We start from the raw sequence: 10,844 nt of genomic DNA on the forward strand, positions 1-10,844 counted from the left end.
CTTCACTCGGGGAATTTCTCTCCTGATTCTCCACCTGATTATTTTCTCATGTTCCCGAAACAATTTCTTGCCTTTTATGATGTCATTCTAGTCTCGAAAAGCATTTTCGGAGTAAAGACTTGATTTTTTTTGTTGAAAAAAAAATATTTTAAGGGATTTTGATTACCTAAATCTCATTATTTTTGTTATGTTTGATTTAAAACTTAGTTTTTAACCTTAATACATCTCTATGCATACACATAAGTGCTTAACTACTCTTATGAAATACGAGAAATCCATCTGGGAAAAATCTGGGTCATTACATATTAGCTCTAAATAAGTAGACCTTAAAAAGATAGAAGTTATGCCAGCCTGGTCCCTTCCAACCTATATCAAGGGGGTTGGAAGTTTATCTGTAAATAGGGGGTTAAAGGAGACCTTAAAAGGATAGAAGTTATGCTAGCCTAGTCTCTTCCAACCTCCATTAAGGGTCTACATGGTTTTTAGGACTCACAGAGTATTATTGAAAGTTTATTCGCAATTATGACACTATCAACAAACTTTGACAAATATGTTGAAAAATGATATATTCAAATGGATAAAGGAAGCAAAAAGGGTTTGAGCTATTAAAAAGGTAAGGATTGAAGCACTAGTATTGAGGTTGCTAGATTTTTTTTAAATAATTCATTTTAGAAGCTAATGCTTTTGAAGTAGGAGTAGAGCTTGTACTTGTACAAGAAAAAAACCTATTGTTTATACTAGCAAGGGCTATCGATTTACAAAAAAGAGCTATTTGTCATCCTCTATGCAGTTAGTAAAATGGAGGCATTACTTGGAAGATACTCTCTTTATCATAAAAACATATCAAAAAAGTGTTAAACACCTAATGGAACAAATGATAACTTTCATGCTGCAACAAAAGGAAATTGTAAAATTGTTGGGACTGAACTACTCTATTCAGTACAAAAAAGAGGTGTAAAAAACAAGATGACTAATGAACTCTCTAGAAGGAAATATGAGAATTAGAAGAAAAAAAAGGAGGTGGTAAAGCTATCGGCAGTTACTACTAATTCACCCTCTGAGCTAGCAAAAATCACGACAAGTTACTACAGAGATCCTCTTACTAAAGAACTAATGAAAGAATTTCTAATTAAGAAAGATGCCCCACCATGCTATCAACTCAAAGCAGGAATATTGAGATACAAGGATAGGTTAGTCATTTAAACATTAGGAGAATTAAGAGAAACTAATCCAAAGGTGCCATGACATAGAGTTATGAGGTCATTCGAGAATCAAAGACACTTATGAACTCCTCAAATAACAATTTTTTTAGTCTGCTATGAAAGAAAATGTAGTGGAATGAGTGCAAAAATGTGAGACATACCAGAGGTGTAAAACAGAGTGTTTCACTGTCAGATTTCTATAACTACTCTCTTAATCCAACCTAGCCCCACATCTCAATGAATTTTATTGAGCAGCTCCCCAAATCAAGAGATAAGGGACCTAGCCCATGCAGGGATTTTTATATTTTTTTTAGTTTTTGTAGGCAATATATATTCTGTAGAATGTTTCATCACCACAGTAAGTCTTAATATAAAGAAAAGATTCTTCAAATTCAAATCTTTCTCGGGTCTTCTTAGCTTTTCTCCTCCCTTTTCTCATGTAGTCTTCTCATTTCTTTTACAATCTTTTCTCTCATATGTTTACGCTATAACATGTAGCAGGTATATATCAAAGGTACCTGACAATATGCTAACACAATCACTCGTAAATTTCTTGTATTGTTAATCTTTATCCAGCTAGCAATGTGTCTCAAAGGATATAAGCTTTTACTACTTAACTTTGTTAGTTCCTTGGCAGCTACTACACCATGTTAACAAAATATGACTAACAGAATGTGGCTTTTCATCATAAGAACACCCGGATATGATATATCTCTGATATAGATGTCAATCCTCAAGCTATGTGAAAATACTTGTAAGAAAGCAGCTTCATAAAACCTTCTGTGAAATGTGATCATCAAATCAGGACAACAATGTCATACTTATTTCTCTTTTCCAGGAATGAAACCAAATATCTCCAAAAGCTAAGGAGACAAATAATTACTCAACAGTTGCAGTATTTCAAACTTCATGAGAAAATATTGAAATCTGAAGAGGCATAACTCCTGCTTTGTTAAATTTCTTTCACTCTTTTACCTTTAAAAAGGGTACAAGTAACTCATTCACAAGCTCTAGGCAGTTCTTTGCCAGCGTAGCCACATTCATAACAGATGAGAGGTACCTGCAAGGAGAAAAAAAGTAAGAACCTATAACAAGGAAAAGAACATTTGAAAGTACCTTAACTTCGTGTATGAATCAGAAACTCCATAGTACTCTACAAATTCAGTCAACAACCATTTCTAAGGTCCATGCAACCTCAAGTTCCAGGAATGAAAATGTAGTGCACGCGTAGCAGCCTCCAAAAGCAAATCATATACTAGAGTTTCCAAAATAGATCCACTCTGTAATAAACAGAGGTACAAAAATTAACCCCTTAACATATATGTAGGTATGCTCCATCCAAAAGCAAATCATGTACTAAAAGTTTCCACAACAGGTCCACTCTGTAATAAGCAGAAGTACAAAAATTAAACCCTTAACATATATGTATATATACTCCATCCACAAATCACATAAGAGATTTGCACTCCTCCAATTGTGGTATTTTTTATACTGCAAAAGGCCAATTCAATAAACTCAAACACCGGGAATTAATGGCAAGTCATAAACAAAAGGTGCTAACTTTGCACTGTATTAAGCACGGAAGAAAAAAGAGCCAACTGTCACCTCTTTCTACCAGTGTCTTTTAAAGCTTGCATCTTGCTATCATCTGCTGAACATTCTTTCCTACCATCAAATTTTGATTCATTCTCCTTGAAAATTCTTACTTCATGTTGCTCAACTTCTGCATAGCTCTTCACTTCTCTTTCAGTCTCAATTATAGGTGGTGTACTTGGTGTACACATATGTTCTACTCTACATGAATGTTTTTAGAGTCAACAGGAGTAACCTGTACAACTCATCAATTTCCAGCACAATGAATTGTCTTAAAAATAAAGCTCTTAAAAGATTGATATATAGGGAACATCAATTTCAATTCAACACCAAGATCTTCTACTTTTAAGTAAGCCAAGAATTCAAGATCCCTATAAAATTACCACCAATGTCAACTTGTTATAAAAACCAACACTTTTAGCACGATCTTTTTCAAGGATTGATTGGATAACAAGATTAAGATAAGGAAAATTCCCATATTTACAATTCATACTATAAGATCAGGGTGTGCAAGATCTTATTTGTCAGGGAAGGAATGTGTTACAGACAAAACAATAAATTGGACACCAAATGATAATATAATATATATATACATATTATATATATGGCAACTCTATTATTTTATACTATTGATCACCAACAGCAGTAGTTCATTAGTCAAATTTTAACATCTATAAAAAAAATCATGTATCTTTTACCTTATAAAGTGTAGAAAGATAACAAAATTCTTACCTGGGCATTTGGTAATTGAACTCCTTCTCCAAGCCGAGCGCTACCACCTGGGAACAAATTCTTGATGGCAAATTTCCTCAGCCCCAACTCACCATCAATTGATCTTCTGTTACTGCCAGGGATCTCAATCCTCTTTTTAACTTTGAGCTATACTTGTTACCAAGAACCTCCTCTTCATCATAGCCCTGTCTAGGTCCCAAAACCTCGTCCTCCCCTTCTTTATCCATAGAGAAACTCCCACGGGCACCATCAAAAACTGAATCGACACTCTCTTGTCTTCATCATCGAGGCAAGAAGCTGCAAGGCTGTGATGAGTTAACCAGGCATAGTGGAATCTCAATGGTGGCAACCCATGAGGAGTGTAGTATTTTTATGTAGTAAATTGCTGTATGCAAAAACTATTTACGTAGCTTTTGTAGAGAGAGAAAGTAAGAGAGAGAGAGGGCACCGAAACAGAGTGCAACCCTACAAATGCCTCTGTTTCGGTGCTTATTTGATTTTTGAAGAAAGCAATAAAAGAAAAGGTCTACACTTTTCATTTATATTTGCATGACTTAAATAAGCCAGTTTACAACCATAAATCCCATTTTTTCGTGCAAGTGATAGACTTGCAATTGAATTCAAATTCTACCATATCCGATTACAATTAAATTCAAAACTGAAATTTAAAATTCAAATTCAAGCTGATAAGAATAAATTTTAACTGATTCTTAATAATTTAACACTCCTCCTTAAGAATTAGTCCATACAATTCCTAACTTCTCTCTCATATTTTCGAATTTTCCTTTTCCAAACGGCTTTGTTAGAATATCCGCAAGTTGCTCATCGGATGAGCAATGAGTAAGCTTGATTTCACCACTCTTTTCAGCATCTCTAATTACATGGAACTTTACATTAATGTGCTTGGTTAAACCATGCATCACTGGGTTCTTAGTGATGCTATGGCTGACTTATTATCCATTTGAATTTCGGTTGGCAAAGATGCATCAAGCTTTTAGATCCTTCATTACTTTCCTCAGCCATACTGTCTGATTTGCAGCACCTGCAACAGTAATATACTCAGCTTCAGCTGTAGATTGTGTAACCACTTCTTGCTTTTTAGATGCCCAGGAGAAAGCACCAGAGCTAAACAAAAATAGATAACCAGAAGTGCTGTGTGCATCATCGAGACTCCCTGCCCAGTTGCTATCAATATTCCCGAGCAGCCTTCCTTCTCCCTTTGCCTCATAAAAAATTTTATAATTTTGAGTATCCTTTAAATACCTCAATACATGCTTTGTTGCTGCCATGTGAGATTGTTTTGGAGATGACATAAACCGTGACAACAAACTCACAACAAATAACATATTCGACCTTGAAATTGTGAGATACAGCAAGCTCCCAATTAAGCTCCTGTACCTTCCCTCATCTATATTATCACCTGTTTCATCTTTGGTTAACTTCAGGTTTGGAATTAATGGAGTAGATACAACTTTACACTCCATCAAATTAAACCTTTTAAGGATTTCACGTGCATACTTTGCTTATGACAGAAAATTTCCGTTCTGAGCTTACTTTATTTCCATCCCCAGAAAGTATGTTACTTCACCTAGGTTGGACATCTCAAACATCTCCTCAAGCTGTCCTTTGAATTCTTCCATTTTGCATCAGTCGTTTCCTCTCACTAGTATATCATCTACATAAATGACAGTGATCAGCCTCCTGCTATTTTCATCGTGTTTTGCATATAGCGTTGCTTCTGCCTTACTCTTTTCAAATCCACAACACAGTAGGTATTCGTCCAGCTTTTGGTACCAAGCTCGTGGAGCTTGCTTAAGGCCATATAAAGCCTTATGTAGCAGATAAACATGGTCATCTTTTCCCTCAACTGTGAATCCTTCCGGTTGATCAACATATATCTCTTCTTGGAGAACACCGTTTAGGAAGGCAAACTTGACGTCCAGGTGCATAACCTGTACTGGGAATTCGCTGCTATTGCCAAGATGATTATGATGGTTTCGTGTCTTGCAACTGGAGCGAAGGTGTCTCCAAAGTCAATTCCCACAGTCTGGGCATATCTCTTCACCACCAGCCTAGCTTTGTGCTGATTTACAGAGCCATCGGGGTTCAACTTGAGTTTGTAAATCCACTTGACACTAAGTATCTTCTTGCCCTCAGGCTTAGGGACCAAAGTCTAGGTTTTGTTCTTTGTGATCATAGCAATTTCGTCCATCATAGTATCTTTCCAAGAGGAATATCTGGCTACCTTTTGATAGGTTATAGGTTCTTTGAAGGCAAAATTGCATGATTCGTATATCTCAGAGAGACTTCTCATCCTAACTCTATCAGCACTTCCATCATTTCCAACTTCCTCATCATTTTCCAACTCATAGGGGAATGGAGAAGGTACAGGTTCATCTCCTCCTGTCACCAATTTCCCTACCTCATCACATTCTATATTTCTTCTGCCCAATTCCAGTGTGAGCCTATATCTATCACAATATCTCTCCTAATCATAAGTTTTCTGGAGCTCAGCATATACACCCAGTATCCCTTTATCTCTGTACTATAGCTTAGAAAAATTCCAGGCTCTCCCTTGTCATCTAACTTTCTTCTTCTTTCATCAGGAACTAGGCTGTAGTAAATAGAGCCAAAGATCTTGATGAGAGTAGTCTTGGGCTTTTTGCCATGCCAAGCTTCAAATGGCGTGATCTTCTCCAGGGCTTAAGTGGGCAGCTGATAAAGCAAGTAAACATATGTGTTCACTACTTCAGCCCAGAACTGCTTGCGAAACTGTTTGTCATTCATCAGATATCTCCCCATTTCCACCACAGTTCTGTTCTTCCTTTTTGCAACATCGTTTTGCTGCGGTGAGTAGGGGGCAGCAAGTTGCCTTTTGATCCCTTGAGAGCTACAAAAATCTCTAAATTCCTATGAATTATACTCAATGGCATTATCAGTTCTTAGCATTTTAAGTGAACACCCACTTTCCTTTTCTACAATCGATTTGAACTCCTTAAACTTACCAAACATTTCAGCTTTGTTTTTGAGAAAGTAGACCCAGGCTATCTGGGTCTGATCATCAATAAAAAAGGAGAAATACTTGTTCCCATTCAAGGAATATTGGCTCATTGGCCCATAGATATCAGAGTGAACAAGTTGAAGCTTTTCTGTTGCCCATGTGTTAGCTTGCGGAGGGAATGTTGTTCTGTGCATCTTGCTCATTTGACATACACTGCAGACAGTATTGGTTTCATCAAGTGTAGGGGGGTTGAGACTCAGGTTCTCACTTTGTAACTTCTTCAAGCCGGACATATAATAATGTCCAAACCTTCTGTGCCAAATTTCTCCCTCATTTGGATTAGCATAACAGGCCATGTGTGCTGGCTTCTTCATGCACAACAGGTAATTATGATTAATCTTTGGTGCTGTTTCGATCTGCTTCCCATCAGGATCATAAATCCTGCAATATTTGCTCTCAAAAATAACCTTATACCCATTATTTGTCATCTGATTCACACTTAACAAATTTTGCTTTAATGTAGGTACAAAAAGCACATTTGTAATATACCGTGTACCTAGGTGAGTATTTATAAAGACATTGCCCTTACCTTCTGCATTCTCAAACAAGCCATTTCCCAACCTCACTTTAACTTTCAGAGCTTTGTTTAAGTAGGTAAACATGGACTCGTTCTCGCACATGTGGGATGTACACCCACTGTCAACGATCTATTTTGTGTCATCCTCATTTATGACTTCATTTGAAACCACATATAAATTTACTGAAGCTTCACCAGTTGCTTCTGTGATGTTTGTTTGCTGAGTTTCTCCTTTAGGTTGGCCTTGCTTCTGCTTCAACCTACAGTTTCTTTCCTTGCGGTCAAGCTTTTAACAAAAATGGCACTGAATCGCCTTCTTGTCCTTGTACCAACAATCCTTTTCTAGATGGTTGGTCAAGGTGCAAATTTTATAAGGAGGAAATTTTGATTGCTTACCACAATTTTGGTTTCCAGATTGCTCTCAATTGAGCTCTTCTCTCCAGTCTGTTTTCCTTTGTTCTCAATTCCTGCTTTGGCTTCTATGAACAAAGCTCATTCTGTGTAATTAGTTTTCCTTATGTTGGCTCATTGCTGCTGCGACTCCAGCTTATTCATAAGCTCAACTGCAGTGATGGTATCGGTATCATTCAGCTCCTCCAACACAGAGATTTTGGACTCAAACCGAGCTAGTAAACAGATTAGAATATGTTTTACCACTCGTGAGTCAGGAAAGTTCTCTCCTAGCAGCCTTATTTTGTTCACAACATCCATTAACTTAGACGCGTACTGTCTCAGTGCCTCATCTTCTCTCATTCGTAACATCACAAACTCTGCTTTTAGTTTCAGCAGTTTCGTTCTCCTACTTCTGGTACCACCTTCAAATTCTTCCCTAATTTTGTCCCAAGCCAGCTTGGGAGTTTTGTAGGGCATGATCCTACTAAAAACCATGTCTGAGATAGCTGAGTGAATACAAGCAAGTGCACGATGTTTCTTCATAAGTTCCTCTTCATGTCTTTTGATCTGAGTTAGGGACGTAATGTCCCGCAATGGAGGTGGCTCAGTGTCGTTGAGAACCACATCCCAGAGATTCAAGGATTGCAAATGAATCTCCATTTTCAGTGCCCAAACATGGTAATTTTCGCCATTGAAGTGTGGAGGTGCAGATGAACCAGAACAAGTTGCCAGTTTTGTAACGAGTTTTGAAATTTTTGGATTGGTGGGTAAGCTGTATTCTTTCCACATATCCCTCAAGACAAGAGGCTCTGATACCATGTAGTATTTTTACGTAGTAAATTGTTGTATGCAAAATTTATTTACGTAGCTTTTGTAGAGAGAGAAAGTAAGATTGAGAGAGGGCATCGAAACAGAGTGCAACCCTGCAAATGCCTCTGTTTCGGTGCTTAGTTGATTTTTGAAGAAGGCAATGAAGGAAAAGGTCTGCACTTTTCATTTATATTTGCATGGGTTAAATAAGCCAGTTTACAACCATAAATCCCATTTTCTCGTGCAAATGATATCAGTTCTTATCCGATTACAATTAAATTCAAAACTGAAATTTAAAATTCAAATTCAAGCTGATAAGAATAAATTTTAACTGATTCTTAATAATCTAACAAGGAGACATGAAAGCAATGGGAGTATTGTAGGAAAGAGGAGATTTCATAAATGTATCGAGAGGTAGATTCTTGTTAAAGGGAGATCTGATGCAGGGTTCTTGATCCATATCCGTCCCCTTCTTGATCAAGTTGATTGCATTTTCATCTAAATCCTCTGTGAACATCTTTACACCCTCTACACTATTTTTACAAATTACTCAAGCACAGCAAAGAAATCAAGAACTTGAATTAGTTAAATAAAAGAACAGCTGGAGGCGGTTGTCCAAACGCACCGCCACTATACGTCTATACGACCACGTGCGGAAAACAAAGTTTATTTCTTATGTAGATTTATGTATCTCTATATTTTCGTGTATAAGGAGCATGTCCATTACTTCAAATTTTAAATTCTATGAAATAAGAATTAAATACAATGTAGATATTATAAAATTCTAAATCAATTTAATGTGCAATTAATTTTGCTGTTTTTGTTAATTTTTTACTAAATATGTGAGAATAGAAAGTGAGTTTGTCCAATTGGTATATAAATAATACTAAATCTAGTTAAATAATATTACTAATTTTTATATATTAGTTAATCAATAATTAAGGTTTATCAATTAAACCAAAATAATTACTTCGTATGAAAATTTGTAATAATCATCAAAATTATCATTTTTAATTATCAATTTAAATTTAAAATATTTTTTATTTGGAACAATATTTCAACTAAATTTTTACATTAATTTTTTCAAGTGCAAAACTTTATAAAGATTGGAGTTGAAAAAAAAGTTATGTTAATTGCATGGTACCACAATGTGAAATAAAAGTTTAAACTATTTCATTTGAATAAATATTTATATTATCATAATTTTATTACAGTCACAAATTACAATCACATATTTATTTATCAAGTTTAAAGTTATAAATATTTGACTCATTTAAAATTTTTAATTTGTGTTAATATTTACTAAAATCACCTATCACAATTTTGATATTGTATTATCTTAGAATTTATTGAATTAGCATGTGCTCTTATGTCATTTATAACCAGTAATGATTATTTATTATAGGAATTCTGATACATTAAAATCAAATTCAATAATTTTGATACTAATAATTAATGACAATCAATAGCTATAAAAAAGATAGTCATTTATAATTTTTAAAATAGTTAAGATGTCAATTAATAGTAAAATTATGCGGTTGTCTATTTATTTATTTAATAACTAGTTTATTAGTATTAGAAAATTGATATTATAAAATATACAGATAAACTATTATAAAAATTATAAATATTATTGATATAAAAATTATTAAATATTATGTTAAATTTAATATTTATTTAATATCTTTATTTAACTGAGTCCATTGACTGTTTTGGTCACATAGTCAAATCCAGTGGGATCCATTGGTTCAATTTAATTTTAAGAATTTGGTCACATACTCGTATTATTATTTTTTTAATCTTCTTATTTGTTTGTGTAAGGTGCTATAGAGGAAAAGGCGGTGAAACAATAAAATAGAACGGAACAAAAAATCCTCTTGTGTGGGCTGGCTACAGGACAATTCAGAAATAAACCAGTCCATAGTATAATTATACCGCCTTCCCTTCTCTAAATTCATATTTAATTACCCCCCAATTATCAAATATTTACACAAATTTCCACAAATCCACCAATTATTTTTCATTATCGCACTGTAAATACATACTGATGAAGCAATAGTGTATATATGTAGAACAAGAACAATTCTGGGTGCATCTTAACCTTAGTCCTATTACCAGATACAAATCTCAGTGAAAGCGGAAGGTTAATCAATCCTTTGAGTCTATATCCAGAGTTGAGTTAGTCAGTCTCCAAGTAACCATAGCAGCAGCTTCACTGGCTTGTTTCGTCGGTTTCATTTCCGTTTTTGTCCTGATGCATGAGTATATCTCATTCTCCACCCTCTCAGATACATAAAAAAAATATCCGTTGAGTTTTTTCTTGGCTTCTTCTCTCTTCCTCCATGTTTTAGTCTCACTACTTGCCACGATATTTCTCGTGTGACCCTTCTTTCCTGCTTCCTAAGGATCTATATATATCAGGTCCCATTACAAAACAATTCTCTAGGTTGTTTCTTGGGTTCATGTCTAATAATAGGGTAGAAGAAAAAATGATGGGTACTAATCAAAATGTTGAAATGATTCGTGCAGAGATGAA

At 35.1% G+C, this 10,844-nt stretch overlaps 1 protein-coding gene and 1 pseudogene across 1 annotated transcript; both read right to left on the reverse strand.

Moving 5' to 3' along the window:
- Positions 1-4,513: 4,513 nt before the first annotated feature.
- Positions 4,514-5,167, reverse strand: LOC148266697 (secreted RxLR effector protein 161 pseudogene; annotated as a pseudogene).
- A 2,463-nt stretch (positions 5,168-7,630) lies between these two features.
- On the reverse strand, positions 7,631-8,317 carry LOC110821645 (uncharacterized). The gene has a single exon (XM_022051564.1). It carries the CDS (start codon positions 8,315-8,317, stop codon positions 7,631-7,633), a length of 687 nt encoding a protein of 228 aa, XP_021907256.1.
- Between the last annotated feature and the right edge of the window lie 2,527 nt (positions 8,318-10,844).

Source organism: Carica papaya, chromosome 3 (genome assembly GCF_054855325.1).
Source record: "Carica papaya isolate Zhongbai chromosome 3, ASM5485532v1, whole genome shotgun sequence".
In the NCBI taxonomy this organism is placed as follows: Eukaryota; Viridiplantae; Streptophyta; class Magnoliopsida; order Brassicales; family Caricaceae; genus Carica; species Carica papaya.

Excerpts from the sequence above, each read along its gene's own strand:
- LOC110821645 (XM_022051564.1), bottom strand. The coding sequence starts at position 8,317 with ATGGTATCAGAGCCTCTTGTCTTGAGGGATATGTGGAAAGAATACAGC.